The sequence below is a fragment of the Calypte anna genome, chromosome 4 (assembly GCF_003957555.1).
Source record: "Calypte anna isolate BGI_N300 chromosome 4, bCalAnn1_v1.p, whole genome shotgun sequence".
NCBI lineage: Eukaryota > Metazoa > Chordata > Aves > Apodiformes > Trochilidae > Calypte > Calypte anna.
Window position 1 is genome coordinate 1,466,813 of NC_044247.1, and position 20,766 is coordinate 1,487,578.

A 20,766-nucleotide genomic window follows, 5' to 3' on the forward strand; every position below is an offset into this window, starting at 1 on the left:
TTAATGTAATAAAACTGAAGTTAGTATTGCACATTCAGAACATCATTTCAAAATACTGCTCTCTTACACACTGACTTTTATTGCTGACAAAAACATTGTAATGTATATAAAGCATTTCTATGGCAAAGAAGCTGTTGCACTGCATAGCAAAATGGTCTGAGTGGTTCATAACAACCATTAATGAAGTCAAGAAGAACACACCAAGATCTCACACAGCACAAGAGACAAACAGGTAGGAGGCTGTTTTACTGCTAGCCAAAAGTCATCTTACCCGTTTAACAGGCCTCCTGTACACCTGTTAGTTAAAATATAAAACGTTATCCAACAAAACAGACAACTTTGATTTGTTAAAGATACTACAGTTTACTTCATCAGATTTTCAGGACTCTACTTCCAAACATTTTAATTATAGATGGATCTTGAAAGAACACAAAACTATGCAGATCTAGCAGCTCTAAAAACAAACCCAGGCACTTCATTTTAGTGATGAAACAAATGCCAAGTTCTTTTGAAACATTCATTCCTAATCACCCTTTTATCCAGTTACAACGTGCTGTTGTGAAAAGAGAAGAAAGAGCCTGGTAATCCTTCTAGGTGGAAGACAATAAGCCTGCAATAACAGCCATGAAGTAAAACCACCAGATCTTTTAGGTTCAGATGGCAAAACAAGGGTAGCAGCAACTCCTCCCTACTTATTGTGCACAGGATGTTCAGCTATTATATTCTAAGTGATTTTCATTTATATAAACCACTCATTCAGAAACACTCTTCAGGCAGAGAGTATATCAAGGAAGGCATACACAGCTGAGTTAAAACTCAAGAGTGAGACCACGTTTCTGTAAGGTTTAGCAAGCAAGAGCTTGCTCAGTGCTCTCCAGTTTTGATGATTTGCAGCCCCCCAGTTTTCATTTGATTCCTCTCTTCCCTAAATTTCATTCTGGTAAAATAAGTTACATAGAGTAACTCCATAGATACAAGAATTGATAAATATTTTGATTGAAACTTAAAAAAAAATAAAAATGAAAGCAAAAATAAATCTGGGAGCTCCTGGAGAATCCAGCAGAACCCAAGAGAAATGCCTGACCAGTTCCAGAAGCAAACACACACATCTTGCCCTACCTGAAGTTTCTGAGCTGCTGTAAGACAGTCCCTAAATGCAGCAAAACTTGGGGTAGCCAAAGCTAACAAACACCCAGAAAATTGATCAGCATGCATCAAAAATGCCTCAAAGGAAAACCAAGTTCTAAATGGGCATTGTCTTTTTACATGGGAGTTTCATAGTAATAATGAATAAAACCAGCCTCTTAGAGGTACTGACTGAGTAAATAATCACCCCACTGAACTCCTGCAGAAGTGCAAACAAAACCCTCTCCTAAAGCACAGATACTTTGGCAAGATACTGGGCTAAAGATATTCTAGGATAAAAAATTCCATGATGTTATAAACAAATATGGGATTTCAAATCATAGCAATGCAAAGATGCCAAACACAACTTACACACAAAACTTCTGAATGCCACCATCCTTAAATTTTTTTCTTTCATTTATAAAAAAAGAGAATGAAGTAGAATTTTATTAAGGCCTTAAAAGACTTATTCCTCTTAAATAATATCCTAGGTGAGCTCGGTATAAAGAAGGATGTTATTCAGAATTTTAAAATGCTCTTTATTCCAAAGGAATGCATTCTAACTCAGAGACAAACTGAATGCCACACAGTCACATTTTACTAAGCTGAAGTCCTTGATCTAGAGGGCAAATACAACACAGACAGCTGTAATGCAAGGTTTCCCACAATGTTTTATCAAAGATGTTAGCCTTGACCTGAAGTCAGACATCTGCAATTCAGCTGTCGTAGGATGGAAGAGCTCCACATTTTCATGACTATAAGCTGCTGACTGTGCCAATACTGTGAAACTCTGTGAGGTGAATTTTTAAGTAGATGACAGTCAAAAACATTTGGGAGATTTATCTTCATGCTTGGTCTGACTCCTATTTGCTGTCAGAGAACATAAAATACACCCTTTCTGGACAAAAAACTTTGTAACCATAGCATATCAGAAAATAATTTAAAATCTAGTTAAAACAAACAAACAAAAAAAATCTTAATTTGGTCGTTTTGCATGAAGCCCATGAAAGTGTTTCAAACCTAGGAAGAAAAAAGATCTAGAAACACAGCAGCCTTGAAACACAGGTAACTTTTATCAGTTTTCAAGAGAAAGAAAACCATGTGCTCCACTCTTGTCAGTTCAGTTGGCTGGCTGCAGGAAAGAAACTACAAAGAAGCAGAAAAGAATAGGGGTAAAAAGTACAGGGAACCTATCAAGTAGTTCAAGTGCCATCATTGCTTTATGACAAAAATTCTGCTAAGAGGGAATGAAAAAGCTGAAATGTTTTTGTTTGTTTGATGGTAATTTCTCATTCTCTGGAGAAACCTCCATGAAAAATTATAAACATTTATGTTCACTGTGCAGAAGCAAAGGCACACACGTTAATTTTCTGTGAAAACTGGAGGCCTCAATTCTGTGCTCTGAATGACACACAGTAGAAACAATTTCAGCTTGTAACTATTCATTTGCTTACAGTTTTTTTTGTGTAGTAATCAGAAAGACAACTCATTTTTGGCATTTTATTCAAAACATTGATTTTTAATTTTCCTTTCACCTCTCTTCTCTATTTTTATACTGTAGACTTCAAGGCCAGTCTTCTAAACACAAAGCAGATTCAAAAGACTCAGAGGCATCTTGGAATGTTTGAGTTCTAAGGACTTGCCACCTGTTAATCAAGGTAGCAAAGACCTTTCTGATCATTGACACTTTTTCATTTTAAACAAATCATTGCATTCTTCAAATCACTTACCCTGTAGTCTCTGGACACACCTTCTGATGGGACAGACCCTGAAATCTGACTAGAAATGGTTGCAGCTATCAGCTGTTTGCACCATTCCACGTGGGATCCAGTTGGGCTACAAAACAGAATTATTTAAAATTATTTAGCAATAATCTGAAATGTATACTGAGAACAGCATAGCAACTGAATACACATAGAAACCAAGACCATAAATCATCACTAACATAAGAAAAATTAATTTGTTTTGTGGGCAGGTGATCAAATTAGAGAACAGAATTTTACTAGCTATTATTAGAGGTGTAAAGCTGCCAGTAGGTTGGAAGCAAGGTTTGCTGACCTAGGAATTTATAAAAGTCTCTGTTTCCGTATTCAGTGTAATTTTTTTCATAATTCACACATTTTTTTCTTAAAGTTCATTTTGGAATTAATTTAATCAACTAACAGGAAGCTCTTCACACTTTCCTTATTATTGTTTCCTGATTATTCAGTAAATGCTCAATATTAAATAACTCTGTGCTAGTATTTAAAATTAAAACTGTGCTACTATTGTATTCCATATTAGTATTAAATGTAGAAAATACATGGTTTCTGAAAGATAACCTCTATTTAGCTGTATTTTTCCTATTCATAAAATAATCTTTGAATAATCTTCAGGACAGGCATTCCCATGCCACAGGAAAGAACTCTGGGTTTATAAAAACCCTAAAGACAAAGCACCTGAGCAGCTGAACTGCACTAAATCCCAGATGCTGCTGCTTATAAATACAATAATATTGAGAGTGAGAAGGAATGAGTTTGCTGCCAGCTTGAGCTGCTTCAAAACACTCCAGAATTCAATGAGAAACTGAGAATAATATAGGGGAATAATATAGGGGAAGTTCCCTGCATGCCCCCACTGCCTCAGCTCATGCACTAAATAATTGCCATTTCTTCAAACAGTTTAGTTTGGCTTTTCTTCAGTTTTAATGCTTACTTAGAAGTCAAGCACAGATCAAATAACTTGATTAAGTTTTAGAATTAATTTATAAACTAGCTTTGGACTCTGTGAGTATACTGTGGCACTGAAATGAGTACCTATATATACATATACATATTTATATACATATATACATATATAACCATATACACACAACCAACATCCATCAGGTGTCCCACAACTTGGACTTAATTAAAAGGGTGGGATAATGGCATAAGGTGACCAATTACTACTTAACTAGAGATCTTTTCTTGTATTAGCTCTGCTAGGATAGGTAGATATAAGGTGAAGACTTATGGTGAAGATCCATACAACAACTTCATACCTGTTACATAAGCTCTTTTCAGAACTTTCTCCCCATCTACAAAATCCTACATGGCTCCTTGATCACAAAATGTTGTTTTGCAACTAAAGCATATCTGTTATATTCCTGCTTGAAAAAGGCAGTCTCTCAGGCTGGTGCTGAACTCCAGTCCAGGTTCACTTCAAGAAACTTTTCATTTAAGTTTTGCAGGACAGTGTATGAGCTAAACTTACCAGTAACCCCTTCCTGATCTCATTTATTTCTCCTTCACTCATGCCTAGTTCCAAGCCTATCTCTTTAGGGTTAGCCTAAGTCTGTTTCCAATTAAGCACTTACTTGTTAATTAAGAAAATTATTTATTTCTCTATGCTTTATCTTCACTGGGAATCACTACATCAGCAAAGCTAATGCCAGAAGAAAAAGAAATATGAATGCAGGTCTACCTCCTGAGAGCCTCAGGATGATCACAGCACCAGAGTATGCTGATCATACTGATGGAACTTATCAGTCTGTCAAGCAGGACACACACCAGTGCAAGCCTTGTCTTTCTCTCTCATTTGAGGTCACCCACATTAGTGCAGCCTGGCACAACCATACTGGCAAATAAATAGATTACACGACATACACACATTACAACTTCTCCAGGGTAGAAAAAAATTAGGGAGAATCAAGAAAGATGAAAATAAGGATACGAAACTGCATTAACAGGAATACAAAGATGTACATTCTGGCGATACAAAACGGGTATTTCACTTCCACCTCCAGTAGAATGATGTGAAAGTCCAGGTTGCTTCTGACAGAAAAGGGCGTGAATGTGAGAAGCAGAACCTGGCAATGACTCTCACGAACGGTCCTTTTTTCTTTACTTTTCATCGGGGTGAAATTGCAGTCAGTATCCACTCCTCCCTTAGGGTTTTTCAAACTGAACTCCGTCCAGCTGGAAACTCATAAAGCAGGAGCTGCTCTGCAGCCGCTCGGGGCGGTAACACCGGGACCCGGCTCCAGCCCAGCACCTGCAGCTCCCACACACCCATTGACCCCCCGGGACACACACAGCACCGCTGCAGAGGGAATAATACACTCTTGCACGAAAATAAACCCCAAACAAAACAAAGAGGATACCAGAGTCTTAAGTCGGAGAGCGGTCTCACTTGAGTTCGCCAAGAAGCTACGCACTGCCCCGAACACCCCTGGCCAAGTCCCTGCAGCAGCCTCGCAAAACCGGTGACGTTATTGACGAAAAGCAGACAACCGCAAGCAGGAAACTTCTGACAACAGCCCGCTCCCCCCCGAGGGAAATCTGCCCTCAGCCCGCGCGGTGAGACCGAAAGCAGCCCCCAGATTTCAGGCACCGGGCGGCGTCAGGGGCTGCCCGGCTCCGCGCCGCCGCAGCGCTCCCGTGTCCATCCGGTGCCGGAGCGCGGGGCGCCGGGCAGCGGAGGGGATGGGGAGGCCGCCCCCGGCCCAGGGGCCGCGCTGGGCGGAGGCGCGGGCTGAGGGGCACCCGCCCCCGCCTCCCGGCTCGGCCCGGCGGGGAGGACGGGACAGGCCGCGGCGCTCCCGCCCAGCACGGGGGAGCGGAGCCCCCTTCTCCCGCCGCCCGCCCCGCGCCTCCGGCTCCGCTCACCTGTCCAGGGTCTCCGTGCTGGCCTGCCGCGATCCCGCCCCCGCTGCCGCGGCTCCCCCAGCCCGTACGGCTCTCCGGCTCACGCCGCCGCCCTCCACCGCCGGCCCGGCCGCCGGCCGCTCCATGCTTCCGGCCGCTGGCGGGACTCGGCACCGCCGGGATCGCCGCCTCTCCGCCGCGCCCCGGGCCCGGCCCGGCTTTGCCGCCTCAGCCCGGCCCGCTGGGGCCCGGCGGCGGCCGAGAGCTGTCACCTGGCGGCGGGGCTTACCCAGAGGCCTCCGCGCTGCCGTGAGGGCGGGCAGCGGCCCCGTGCGGCGGGGGACGGCGGGGGACGGCCGGGCTGCTGCTGCTGCGCGGGCCCGGGGATGAGGGGCGGGAGGGGCAGGGCCTGCCCGCACCCAGCACCCCGCACCCAGCACCCCGCACCCAGCACCCCGCACCCAGCACCCCTGGGCCGCCCTGCTGGCGGGAGAGGTGTGCTGGCAGCAGCAGTCAGGGAAGTAGGGATTAACACGTCTGTCAGACAGCAAGGGGTTAGAGCTGACATCTTTATTTTTTTTGTGTTTCCCTTCACACACGTACATGGCAGACAGATGGTAAACTCTCCGCTCCCCGCCCAAAAGTCGCTTGATAAGTGAGACCCAGCTCCAGAGGAGGCGTGCGGTATCCAGCTGTTCATTAAGGAGGAGCAAGGAGAGGGTTGGTTACAAAAAGGCTGTTTTCTCTCAAGCATGACACAAAATGCTCACTGCCAGACACAAAACTGAAGTCAAGGCCGAGTTTAAAAACACGTCAAAAGGAGGTAGTACATAAAGCATTTGTAGGGTATAACCATAACCATGATGCTGGGGTGGGTAAGGCATAAACAAATAAAGAAGGCAATCAACAAGTAAACTTTTAAAATAAGTTAATGAAGCCCATCACAAAAACTGGGTTATCTTCAGGGATCCACAGAAGAAAGAATACAGAAAGGAAATGGCTAAAATTATCATCCCAAAATGGCAATTTAGGACTGGATATTAAGCTTTTTATTGCTGTTGGTGTTGACATCCCAGGCCAACTTTCTTACTCCTCATGGAAAAGGCACTCAGTGCCTGGAAACCCTTTCATTCATCATCTGAACATCTTGCCCTGGTTTGTTTCAGGTGTGACAGTGACAAAAAGGAACCAAGAGCAGGGAAGGGGCAGGAAGGTGCCCCACACAGTGCTTGGCAGAGGCAGCCTGGGCCATGTGTTGATGTGGAAAGGAGAAAAATCTCCTGTTGACATTGATCAGTTTGTGTGCCTGCCTTCACAAAAACTTTCAAGTAGCTTTATTCAGAAAGTATTGGCTTAAACCACCCCTATGCTTGCCTAATATTGCTAAGTAAAAATAAGAATTTAAAACTTATCTGTCAACTTGAAAAAAAAAATCCAAGCTCACGTAGAGCTGTGTTAGAGAGCTTCAAAGACTGAAATCTGACTTAACCAGCAAGATGAAAAACAGGATATATGTCATGAAATAAGTGCAAAAAGATCCTCTTCATTACATTACACTTTCCCAAATGCAATAGGTTAGCCTGTAGTGTTTAGGCAGTAAAAACTATTAGATTTTTTTTAACTCCTCCACACTGCTCACAGATGTCACCAATGCATTCAACTGAAATAAAGAAATTTTAAATAGTCTAATAAAACCAGCTTTTTTTATAAACCACAACTAGAAGGCAAATATACCAGAGTATGCATAGCTTTCAAAATGTATATCTTGAGCAACTGACTCTCCTTTTCATTTCTATGATGTAATACATCATCTTTACCTTGACAAATCAAGATTTTGGGACAATTTTATTGTTTTGAAAACATAATGAAAAACACTGATGGGAGAATGAAATTCAGAGGACAAAAGTAAGTCATAAAAATGTTTTTGTTGAACACAACGTGCCATATGCTCTGAGCTTCCCTGAAAAAATAGTGCAATTCAGTTTATATACTGAATTAAATCAAGAGGTGGTATACTTTTATTCCTATGAAAAAACACTTCTAAAAATATTCAGTTGTCCTCTAAACTTTGCCTTACTTTATGCAACTATAGCTTTAAATTTAGTTTTCATATGCAAAATATTTACACTTTATAAATTTGCAGAGTTTCTAATAAACTATATTATATACTTACACAAAACTTAATTTATATATAATCCTATTATATCTTGCAGATTAAAACTCACCACATGTACAATAATTTACAATGATAGAAGCCTCAAGCATCAAAACATCTCCTTTAAAATAACAACATTAGAGTCCTCTACAGATTCTGAATTGCAGTGTTTCCTGGATTGCCTGAATACCATTAAATTTCTGAGAATATGTAAGATTTTTAATTAAATATCAAGTAGCAAGGTTTGTGCTATCATAATAAATCCTTGCAAGTATTTAAAAAATACCTGAAAGGAACAAATTAAAGGTTTACATGAAGCCTCTGAAATGAAGGCTTGAAACTTCACCAGAAGAAAGTGCACACACCAATAGCAAATCTTGTACACTTAAGTATCTTAAATACTTAAGAATAAATTCCTTGAACAGAAGTTAAATTAAACAATAAGCTATCAACATACAGATTTTCAGCAGTATTAACTGAAAACTTTTGCCTACTTTGGTATAAAAGCTCCTTTAAACAGGCACATTTACTTTCATAAAACAAACAAAAAGCTTTAATCATAGAATACCAGGTTGGAAGGGACTTCAAGGATCATCTGGTCCAACCTTTCTTGGTAAAAGCATAACACTGTGGCTATTGCTGGATATTTGCAGTGTCTCTGTAGGTCTGATTTTAATTATATAAACCTTTTTAGAACTGTTTTAAACTCTATAAATCCAAAGTACCAACAGTGCCAGCAGTGATAATTTATAATATGCTTTAGTGCTGAACACTTAGGCAAAACAGGACTTCTCAGAATCAAGTACAATTGTGATTTGTTTCAAACAAAACAAGATGATTTTTTTAAATTTTCATATCTACTCAGCTATTTGAACTTTTTAATCAGAAGCACATCACTGAAATCCCTTCCATATTTCTGTTTTGATACAGGAAAATTTGGAATTGTGAGTTCACCAGAAAATTTCAACTCTTCTCTCTGAAACCTTACAGTAGAATGTACTTTTAGGTCATGAACTCCTCATTTTATACAATGTCAATGTTCCTTTTGACATTACTGTGTTTCTTCATGACATCTAAGACTGACCATGAATTTCCTTACAGGAACATTACTTAAAATGTAATAAATTAAAGCAGTCTTATGAAAACAATAAATCAATTTACTTTCAATTGTACCAGACTTCCCAAAATAATCCTTAAAGCCCTCCATAACTAGAAGTTGATTAATCATGTTCCCAGTCCACAGGTTCTGAAAGGCACACAATTGAAGGGTTGGGTTTCTTTGTTTTGAAGTCCTCCTCAAATGAAGAGAGTCTAAAATAATCTGTGTTAGGCCAGCCTAATGTAAGGCATTAAAATATTCCTCTTTATGCTATACATCTATGTTAAGCACCACTTGCTATTAAAGAACAGAATGAAGCAAACATTTTCCTCAAAAATGTGTTTGTACTTGGGACATCATTTGTGAGGGGGACGCTGATGAGGCTGATGAGTTGGATATCTTGGAATTATTTGTGATCTGTAGTTCTTCAAGTCTCTTCATGTAATCATCACGTAATGCAAGGAGCTCCATGTAACGCTGCTCCACGGGATTGGGCTGCTAGAAAGAGATCTGTGTTAGTCTTATCACCACAGTCCAACTCCTTCCACACAGTCTGGCTGCTGAAGTGTTTGTGCTTTTCAGGCCTTACTCAGTATTTGTACTTTCCAACATACCATAGAATCATAGAATTGGCTGGGTTGGAAGGGACCTCAGAGATCATCAAGTCCAACCCTTGATCCACTCCCCCTGTGGTTCCCAGCCCATGGCACTCAGTGCCACATCCAGGCTCTTTGGAAAGATCTCCAGACACGGAGAATCCACTACTTCCCTGGGCAGCCCATTCCAATGCCTGATCACCCTCTCTGTAAAGAAATTCTCTCATCTCCAACCTAAACCTCCCCTGGCACAACTTGAGACCCTGCCCTCTTGTCTTGTTGAGAGTTGCCTGGGAAAAGAGCCCAACCCCCCCCTGGCTCCAACCTCCTTTCAGGGAGTTGGAGAGAGTGATGAGGTCTCCCCTGAGCCTCCTCTTCTTTAGGCTGAACAACCCCAGCTCCCTCAGCCTCTCCTCACAGGATCTGTGTTCCAGTCCCTTCACCAGCCCAGTTGCCTCCTTTGGACCTGCTCCAGCACCTCAATCTCCTTCCTGAGCTGAGGGGCCCAGAACTGGACACAGGACTCAAGCTGTGGCCTCACCAGGGCTGAGCACAGGGGCAGAATCCCTTCCCTGGACCTGCTGGCCACGCTGTTCCTGAACCAGGCCAGGATGCGATTGCCCTTCTTGGCTACCTGGGCACACTGCTGGCTCATGTTCAGCTTCCTGGCAATCCAAACTCCAAGTTTGGATATATAACAAGTAGCTAAACAGAACTATTTCTATAATGCAAGAGCCCTCTGCCTTCCAGTTGTTCTCATCCAAAGAAGAACTTCACACAAAACAACTGGAAAACAAATATGATCAATGTCCAGGGCAGATAGAAAGCTAAGTGACCTTCAGCTAAGTATAACTGCCAAGAAGTTGTTGCTGTTTCAGTTAACTGCCTGTAATTAAAAGCTTGTGGCAGCACAGCTCCAGGAGCAAAAGGAAACTCCTCACCAGTTCAAAAAAAACCTAAGCAGCACTCTGAGGTACACCACTCACTGTGCACCCCAGGTGAGATGATGATCCACATGGAAGCAGCAATGGAAGTTGGATCAATGACTGAAGGTTGTTACTAAGATGATTAGAGATGTTTGGTTAAATAAAGATGTTGATAGCTGCCAATCAGACTCTTCATTAGACTGAAGTCTGATGGAGAACGTGTTCCAAAGTCACTAAGACAGGTTCAGGCCACACACACACTGTTCAGTTGCTAAAGATGAAACAAATTCTGTGTGCAGCAAAAAATTGTGCCATTTTGTACATAAAAATGGTGAAAATGAGGGATCAGTAGCAGCAGCCTAGAAGATTATCACAAGGGTTTACATTTCTAATAAACTCCTGCCAAAAAGCTTTCTTAAGTAATGGCAAGGTGTGTTTTTAAGTAGATTTACAGCTAATTTGCATGCCCTGTAATCCTTCACTTTCTGAAATAAATCTTTGGATTCACCTTTTGCAAAACACCCTCATCTTTCACAGCAAGCAACAAAAGCTTTAAAACTAGAAATTCAAATTACAACTGAGAACATACTTGTAAGAAAATACAACCAACTAGTTTTCTTGCAGCCTCTGAAGTGCTGTACAGGAGACTGACTGTGGAAAAGAAAGTGCCTTGCTTGAAAACTCCCAATTCATTCCAGGAGCTGGACTGTGCAGACTGTTTCTTCTGTCAACCACATTGCTGCTGTACCTCCTCCTACTCAAAACTCCCCCATTTCTTAAGGACAAACAGGTCTCACTATGCTACCTCTACACACTGAGATTTCTAACAAGATGGTAACAAACATCAAGTGTCCACATATTAAACATTAAAAGCACAGCACTGAACTATGTGTAATTTGATAAATATTCTGAGTTTCCAATCTAATCCAATCCTATCATCTTCAGTAGCAGTTTTCATTCACCAGATATCCAGAGTAAACAACATCGGGTCAAAGATATATATTAAAATAAATTACCATAAGCCATTAATACAGCTAGCAGTTTTGAAAGGCCCAACAGGTCATCTTCATTTGAAAAGAAAAAGGAGAAAGAGGAAGCAAATGCAACTAAGCATGTTTGTGATGCTAATGATCTAACTCTTCAGGGATCACTAAGCCTGATTTCTAAGCATTGCCATTTACCATTCAGTATCATCAAATACCCTTAGAAAATGCTCCCCCACCTCGTTCCCCAAGAAAAGGGGCAGAAAGAGCTTGAGGATGACTTGATACTAATCAGTGAAATATGCTCAAGTGAGCCAAGTAAAAAAAAAATTAAATGAAAAAAAATTGAATTCTTGTCACCTTTTTTTCTTCATCTTTACAAATATAATCCTACAAACCTACACACACTACAGGCACTATTCTGCTTGTCAGTTATGACACAAAATCCCACTTCCAAGCTCACACAGTCATTCTGTACATTACAGGGGATTTACTCACTTGCTGTCGGATCCTTGGGTTCCACCTGATGTAGTAACTGACCCAGAGCTCCAAGTGCCTCATGCTTGCTACCGGGTAGAGTGCTCTGTTCAGCTCTTTAGTGTAAAAAGGATTGGTGTATTTAGATTTGTCACTGTTAATCAAAGACCATAACGACAACGTTTTCTCCGTGACTTTCTAAAATGAAATTGAAATAACAACAGTAAGTGCTTGCATAAAATCCCATTACAGAATCCATGGTTACGTTCTAAAATCAATACACTTCTGCTTTACATGGAAGCATAAGTTACTGTACTGAATTTATTCCAAAAATCAGTGCTTGACCAGTAGTATAGACCACGTACTCTTCAAGCTAGCAAAACCAAGGAATTTACCAGGCAACTATTCTACAATAAGTACAAAGTTTTCAAAAATAGTCATGCAAGGAATATAACAATACGGTATAACAAACTTTTTGTAATCATCTAGAGACAAGAAAGCAATGCAATTAAAGTAATTAGTCTGACTAACCTCTTTTTCTCTCAGAGACTCACTGTTGTATAAGAAAGTACCAAACCGGCAGCTGTACAAGTGATCCAGGATTGTGATCAAGAACTGCTCATTGAATTCAAAGGCTGTGGGAAACTAACAACAGAAAAGAAAAACATTGTTCCTTCGACTACAAAAGCCAGGAGAGATGTACATGCCCTAGTGAAGAAGCTAAAGGATGCATTTACAAGTCTGAATAAGTTTACAAATAATTTTAAAGATAATTATTTCATCTAGTTTATAGAAGAGTAACTGTGCAAATGACATGAGGTGTTCACCATCTTGTCACTGAACTCTCATCAAAATGTTTTAACTGCCTTTAATTTCTAAAAAGAAATAATAGAATGGTTAAGGTTATTTGGCTCATAATGCTTGACCCTAAACAGAGTAAGTTTCCTGCTTTCTTTCATTTCTTATTGGAAATACATTTAAATCATAGGACTTGGCAGCTCCCAAGCTTCCCTTTTAGTCTTTGACAAAACAACATTTGTTCCTGTAGTTTAAGGGACAGCTTCACAAAAATGGTGCAATGAAACTACTGACCCAGTTATACTGGTTGGATTAAACTCCTGTAGAAACATCCTGCTGGGTCCATCTCTTAGTAACTTTCTGAGAAGTCCACATCCAAGTGGTGTGTACACAGCCAGTGGCATATTAAGCAACATGACTGCACCCTTTTACAAACAGGGTGGAGAGATGATGTGATTTCAAAGTAAATACACTCTTCTTGACTACAAGAGCAGAGGGGTATGCTGTCCTCTTCAAGCACTTTTCTGAAATATAAAGTCTAGGTTTTGGGGTTTTTTTCAGTAATCTCTTAACAAAGTTATCTTCTGCAGAATGATATAACATACCTGTTTAGACATCTGCCACACACAATCAATAAACTGGAGAAAGATGGGTGATCTGTCTGCATCAGCATGATTTTTATCACCATGGCCTATCCTCTGAAATGAAGCAAGACAACCTCCTGTTAACCAAAACAGTCTGGTTTATGACCAATAGACAATGTTTCTTATCTTGCAGTAGAATATTAATGATTCCAAAATTAGCACCAGGTTACTGCACCAGAGAGGAGAGATTTGGATATACAGAAATACTGCAAAAGTGTTCCAAAGGTATCTGAGAAAAATGCCAAAGTGACAACTGTTCCTGTTATAGAAATCTGCCCATTTCTGGAGAAGCAGAACTGTTAAAGCATCCATTATTTCACACATAAGCAAGACATATCTTCAACTAGATTTATGTCATAAATATATGAAAAGACAACTTGCATACTTTGTCTTCTTTTTTAATTTAAACTACTGGAGAACTTAGATCAACAACCTACCCCCTACCCACATAGATTCACGTCTTCTTCCTCCCTACTTGAACCTGAAGATTCACCCTCAGGTAGACAGTCAATATGAACTCAAAGAAACTCAGGTTCTTGACAGAAAATTAATGCACATATTTAAAAAACGAGTGAGGCAATTATTCTGAAGAGTCTAAAATAACAACCAAAGCAATTCTCCCCACAGACAAAAAGTAGGTTTGGTAAAAGCTGCTTCTTTCTTTTCACATTTGATAGCTGAGAACAGATAAGAGATCAGGGAAAAAAATTCTATTAACTTTGTAATTCTGCTTGATTACACTTGCCTAGAGGAGACAAAAGACAAGCATGGATGTTGAACCAAGATGTTTTGTCTATCTGCCTGGAAGATAGCAGGCTTAATGTCTTAAGGATGTGAAAAATGATAAAACCAGTACATTACTCTAAAATGATTTGCAAGATAGCTTTAAATAACAGAAATGAATGGCAGGAAATAGAGGGAGATGAGGGATTGTAGCTGAGCTCAGTCAACAGTAGCAAATGACTAGGAAAACACTCTAGGGAATACAAACAAATTGGGCTCCTTGGGCTCCAGTTGCCATGGTTTAAAATACAAGGCATCTGCTAATGGAATCATACATCCACTCAGTAAAGACTGAAAGGACTTCTACTTCTACTAGCTAGCAGGTTGAGGATATCTATCTTCCCTCTAAATTATGTCAATGTTTCATATTTCTTAAATTAGAATGCATCATTAGAAAAACACTTCACATAGTGCATTATACAGATGATAAAATAGTCTGCTAAATTTACCATACACAGAAATGTTGGAGTAGATTTCTTGTTGAAACAGAATTATGTGCTTCATTAGATAGAAAATACAGAGAGGAGCTATTTAGTTACTTGTTATTAAAACATCCAAATTGCAACTCTGGCAACATAAAACCATGAAGCTTGCTCTAACCCAGACAGTATAAAAACCACCCTACTCTTTTCCAGTTCCCCATTTGACAGAAGGCAGTACCAACAAGTGTTTCAGAGATGAGGTTCAGGAACTGTTGTTAACTGAACTGTGCCTACTTCTCACTGTTAATACTCCCAGTTCTATCAAATAATTACCAAACTAAACCAGAATCATCAAATTATTTTCTCCCTGCATTACCAGTTTTTACCCAACACTCCACAAAGGATTGCCTTCACTGTAACAACTTATCATATAAAAATATATGGTACCCTCAGAAAACAACAGATGGCTTAAGTAGAGTGGCTTCAACCTTTTATAGAGATTACTGCTTGCATGAGAAAGTTGGAAAAATTAAATAGTTTATGCAAGAGCAGATTATTTAAATCAACCCTATTGCTGCAACATTGTCAAACATGAACCAGTGGACTGAGCTAGTCATGTGGAAGGGGTGTATAAGTCCCATCACATTAACAGAATGTATTAAGATAAAGAACAAACTCCTTTGATTACTCAAACTAAAATTAATTTGTACAGAAAGGTTCAAAACTTCACTAAAGAGACACTGGCCAGACTCATTCATTTGCCTCTCATGACATCCTAAATAGTCCAAAGGGAAGGTGAAGGTCTTCTGAAAAGTTTGGAAGAGCATAATTTTTCTGCCTTCTCATTTTCTTTGCTCAATAACCACAGTAACCCTTGCAGTTCCTGTGTTTTTACGAGAGTGCAAAGGACAAAATACAAGTTCTCAGAAAAGCACAGCAAAAAAAAACCCAACATATGCTCCAAAACCAAAAGCTCTGGAAATGTTTCAAATCAGCTTATGATCAGAGTTCAAAATAACGAAAAGAATCAAACCTTGACACAATCAGTAGTTTACCACCAGTAGTTTTTCTAAAGCTGCATGGTCCTTGCCATTATCTTCCAACTCTTACCGATGCAAATTTGTGCCCGAAGCTTATCCACTCTTTTTGCACCAGAACTTCAAAGCCTTCAATGGTTCTGTAGTAGCTGTCAAGCATCAACATGGCCAGTGATGTCAGCTGGGCTGTTCTGTCCCAGCCATCACTGCAGTGAACCAGCACAGAGCTCCTTCCTGAGGACACCTTGTCAGCCACCTGAATAGCTCCTGTCAGGACAAGCTACCAGAAAGGAACAGGCAGGGAACACAGAAGATCAGTGTTATCACTCCAGCAAAACTAAATTGATTTCTTTTTTAGCTGTGCAGCTATCTAAGTTGATACTGCTTCCATTAAATGACCTAAAGAAGAGTGGTGTAGTTAACTGGAAAAGAATTTTAAAGGAGATCAAGTGTATTTCTTATGTAAAAATAGAGAACCAGATTGCTTCCCTAATCCCTTGGTAAAATCTAATTCATCTCACTGCAAATTCTTAAAAAATGAGGCAGAAAACAGCAACCTTGATAAACCAAAGAACATAAGCTTCTTTTTTAAAGAAAAAGAGAGGATTTCCCATAGGAAATACTTTCTAAAAATTCTATATTTCATTTGTCTCCTTTCTTTGAGCTGAAATCCTAAAATATTTCAGTTGTTAAAAAAAAAAAAAAAAGGAACTTGTATCCTCCTAATATGCTTTATTTTCCAAATACTAAGTTTAAATGAAAATTTCATTAAGTAGGCTTAATTACGTAATACTCTAAATACTTCTGCACAGCTGTACTTGAGGTAAAAGTTCAAAGGTCAGCTAGTAAAAGCACTGGTGAATTACCAGTTTATGTATTTTATTTGTACTGCAAGATTAAAATTACAAAATGTACAAATTTACAGGATTTATTTACATAACTGTAATTCACAAAATAAAAACACTGACAACTGAAGTAATTACTAATCCTTCCTAAGGACAGCTATCAGGAGCCCTGTACTTCTAGAAACCAAAATAAATCAGTTCTCACACATGGAAAGACAACACTAGACACACATTCTTCTAGTAAAGACTGATGCTTGACTTGGAGAACAAACTTTGAATTTTACCTGGTGTTGCTTAGTGATGATACCTCATGAAATACTCCAAACCAGCTGGCAAAAAGCCAGCACTCAGTGATGCTGGTTTTGTAGTTCAAGTAGTGCAATGTGTCCCACATCAGGACTATCCCAAAGCCTTTGTGTGACAGATTTGGCCATTACTGCAAACAAAGAAGTTACCTTTATATGCTCTAACCAATGGGTTGATTCTAGACTTGACAACCAGTGTGATTCTTCCACGTTAGGATAAACAATATCCTTCAACTTCTTCAGAGATTCCCTCATGACATGAATATTATGAATGTCCAGAAAGAAAAGTTCTGCATTGGGATATGCATCTTCACCTTCATATCCTCCCCCAGTTGCCTACAAACAAAGGATTTAAAATTAATTTCACAGCTGTTTGCACACTGGTGTAGCAGCTTTCAACAGAGGAATGGACAACAATGGGCTGAGTTTTACTTGCACTTAATTCTGTAGTTGGGCAATACATAATTTCAGTTACTTGTTTAAAACATCACTCTCAGATTCAAGGCTTTGGAAGGGCAAATGATGAAGAACACCCAGGGGCTTTCCTTCTTTCAGAAGGACAAAGTGTGTAACAAACATATAGCCAGAAAGAGATTCAAGTTGCCCCAGAGAGCCTCATTCCTTTCAAAACTTCAAGTGAGTAACCCTACAAGGGAACCTTAGCTAATTAACACTAAAAGGTTGTACTGTTGGACTTGGAGACCTCTGAATAGGATTGAATTAGCCAGATGTGGGACTCTGGCCCAGCACCACATCAGGCAAGACTCAGAGAGCTTCAAGAATCAAGACATTTGTACCTTCCCTTACTGCTGTGATTCATGACAGAAATAGCTTTTTCTTGATAAATTGCCATTACAATGTCATTTTTTTTTATTTATGTTCACTTTTCTTGCCAAGTATTAACCTAATGATTCTGAATACAAAACAAAATCAACTTCCCAGGAAGATTACAAAGGTTAATTAAAGTCTAAATGATGTCACACAAAACAATAATTACTCATAACATATTAGATCACTACTTCTAGGGAATAAAATTCCTCATTTCTTTCTTTCTGTACCAATTAGAAAGAAGTCAAAAGGATTTGTCTATGAACTTGCTACTAAAACCCAATTCCTTCCTGTATTTAGACAGCCTAGCTATTTTCTACTGAATTTAAGTGATAAATAGATAAATATGATAAAATGTTAGGCCAAGTAAAATTAAATTTAAGAGTTCAGTTAAGAATAAGCTAAGTTTTCCTTTAAGAAGCAAGTAAAAGAATCTTAGATTATGCCTCTAAGAAGAAAATTAATAGTAACATTAAAATTTACCTTAAAGTAACTTCTCTAATATTAATTTTCCTTGCTGAAGACTAAGCATATATTTAGATCTTTAAGAAATTAAAGAGCCACATAAGCTGAAACTCTATTCTACTGCTGCTCTCTTGAACATGTAATCACAACCACAGCAGAGGATGTGCCTGGTCACAAAAGGAAGTGGGAAAACCACACATAATTTAGGACACAGTTTGACTGATGAGGTTTTCCAAAGATAGCTGCAAAATCACAGCATTTCCTGCAGACAGCAGACACATGCCATGCAGTGAACTGTGATAAATCTTGCCTTTATAAGCCATTACATATCAGACCAAAACTTAAAGAGCACAGTATAGCCTCTCCCTATTAGTACAACCTAGGTTTATGTATCATCACAGAGTATTCTGTACTCTTTATCTCCTTCCTTAGGTGTGGGGTTATTTTCAGAGCTGCCAGGCTCTGTTAAAAAAGGAACAATTGTATTTTTCTCTTTCCTTTAAGTATTATGAAGTCCTGGTGAGGAATGATTGTAATTTTAGCATTGGGGCTGCTGCAACTCCTGCTGAGTGTATGGTCCTGACCTCTGGACAAAGAGCAGAGGAATGCACAAGTAGTGAAGCTCAGGATTTTGGGTATTTTCATCTTCACAGCTGTTCAAGAAAACTTCAGTGCTGACCAACACTGACTTCACTCTGTATGTCACTGTCCCTCAGACCCAGATGTGCACCCTATGTTTTTACTGCTGTGATTATTCCATATTTAGACATATCAGGAGTTAATTAAAACACAGGGGTGAAATACACAGAGCATTTTAAAAAGCTGAAAACCATATTTCATGCTTCAATGGGTATTTGCCTACAAAACTTGGCCATAATACATCTATCAAACAAATGAGGAAAAACACTGAGTTCATCAGAGAACTGGGGAGAAATTTAATTTAATGAAAGAGCTGACATTCCTTCCACAAGGCAAACAGAACAATTACACATTTTGCTCAGCAGAGAACTTGCTCAACAGCTCAGCCTACATCTATCCCACAGTGCTGAGTGTAGTCATGCCTGGTTTCAGCCCCATGCTAAGGTCCACTGATAACAGACAGGGTAAAGCACATCTAGAAATCCATATATGGTGCTGCAAACCTGCTTATGACCTACTTGAGGCACTTCCATGGCCTTGAGTTTCAGTATTTGAATATGTAAATATATCTACACTCAGTTAGTTCTGTTCCCAAAACCCTCCTCACAGAAAACTTCAAGATTAGTCTTCTCCCCAAACAAGACCATTAACCATCTCTTTACCTTGTTTGCAACTGCATTGACATTGGGCCTAGCATCATAAATGGTCAGTTTTGAGATCTGCCCATTGGCCTCCCTGATGATATCAAGGTATCTTTCATCATCTTTATTCCTCTTGCCACTCATCCCAACAAGGGGCTGACTGCAACGCATAATAACAGCCTGAGTCTCTGGATGAATCCATGACAGGACCTAGTCAGGTGTCAAAAACAGATCACAAGAAATGTGCTGATTAAATAAAAATAAAATAGTAATTTACATTTTAAAGTTACATCCTTTAAGAAAGGCATAATATGAAAATTAAACATTGTTTTATTTCTTTAAAAATCCCCAAACAGCTCAATAGCTTTCACTTTAGACATAAAATTTAATAATAATTTTTTAATTCATTCTCTTATATAATCCTATATAAATCATTCTCCTATATAATCCTGTGTATTTTAATATTTTCCTAAGTGTTAGATTGCACAAATAATTCTGAAAAGCAAAATGGGAGAAAACACAGCAATGCCAGCTGAAACTAAATAAGTATTCAGGAGAATAAACTCCTTGTAGAAATGGTGACTAAGATGCTCCAATTCTACAAAACTCAACTCTTCCCTTTTTTTTTGGATATGGAAGGAAAATTGAGCCTTTCTGGAGTATCCTGAATATTTCCCCTTCTCTTAAAAGTACATTTTGTTCCTCAGTGTTCTTTACAAGGAGGAGGCACAGGAGCAGAAGGCATGCTGTCTTTGTTGGACTTCTGAGCCAGAGGGGACTTGTCACAAACAAGCAAAAGTGAGCAGCCCAGGGAACAGATCACACTGAAACAGCTCCTCCCAAGAAGAAGGAAAAATCTCCAGTTTCATCACTGAAGAATAGTAAACAGTATTCTTACCCATCCTGAAAGTTGTGAGTTAGAGTGAAATAACATAATTTTATTTAAAAAAATAAAACAAAAAACCCAACCAAAACACAAAAACACCCCAGCCAAACAAACAACACAAAACACCTCAAAGTATTCACTCTTGAAATCCAGCCCTTAGTTGCATATCTAGAAACAAGATCTGGCAGTGTGCATGCATATGACTGGTTATCTCCTGACAAGAATAAAATTACTATAACTAAGGGAAATTACTCTCCCTGTACAGGCACACAGAAGCTCTCTGTCATCTCAAAATTCATGGCAGAAGATACAGCTATATGTGAACTATAAGTACACACTATATATTTAACACATTATTTTATACCTATGTTGTAAACTTACAGGCCAAGCCTGCCAGTAAATGCCATACACCAAATAAATATTTACCACCTTGATTTTTGCATCTGTTTGAAAATAAGAGATTTCAAGGCAGCTTTCTGATACTAGATAAGAATCTAGCACCTTT

General features: G+C 39.3%; 2 protein-coding genes across 7 annotated transcripts in view; both read right to left on the bottom strand.

Annotated features, from left to right (window-relative positions):
- The window catches only part of MTMR1 (myotubularin related protein 1), a 39,967-nt gene extending 34,106 nt beyond the window's left edge, over positions 1-5,861 (bottom strand). For 2 of the 4 annotated variants that reach the window (XM_030449369.1, XM_030449368.1), the window contains exons 1-3: positions 5,754-5,861; positions 2,856-2,961; positions 272-295 (exon numbers count right to left, since the gene is read on the bottom strand). The gene's annotated coding sequence lies outside the window, so the exon portion shown is untranslated. The remainder of the gene's footprint in view (positions 1-271; positions 296-2,855; positions 2,962-5,753) is intronic. The other 2 variants (XM_030449370.1, XM_030449371.1) reach the window with 2 other exon arrangements.
- A 426-nt stretch (positions 5,862-6,287) lies between these two features.
- The window catches only part of MTM1 (myotubularin 1), a 37,511-nt gene continuing 23,032 nt past the window's right edge, over positions 6,288-20,766 (bottom strand). For 2 of the 3 annotated variants that reach the window (XM_030448973.1, XM_030448974.1), the window contains exons 10-16: positions 19,397-19,585; positions 16,953-17,138; positions 15,726-15,932; positions 13,372-13,464; positions 12,500-12,613; positions 11,990-12,166; positions 6,288-9,484 (exon numbers count right to left, since the gene is read on the bottom strand). In XM_030448973.1, coding sequence (XP_030304833.1) covers positions 9,317-9,484; positions 11,990-12,166; positions 12,500-12,613; positions 13,372-13,464; positions 15,726-15,932; positions 16,953-17,138; positions 19,397-19,585 — 1,134 coding nt within the window. In that variant the 3' untranslated portion in view covers positions 6,288-9,316. The remainder of the gene's footprint in view (positions 9,485-11,989; positions 12,167-12,499; positions 12,614-13,371; positions 13,465-15,725; positions 15,933-16,952; positions 17,139-19,396; positions 19,586-20,766) is intronic. The other variant, XM_030448975.1, reaches the window with a different exon arrangement.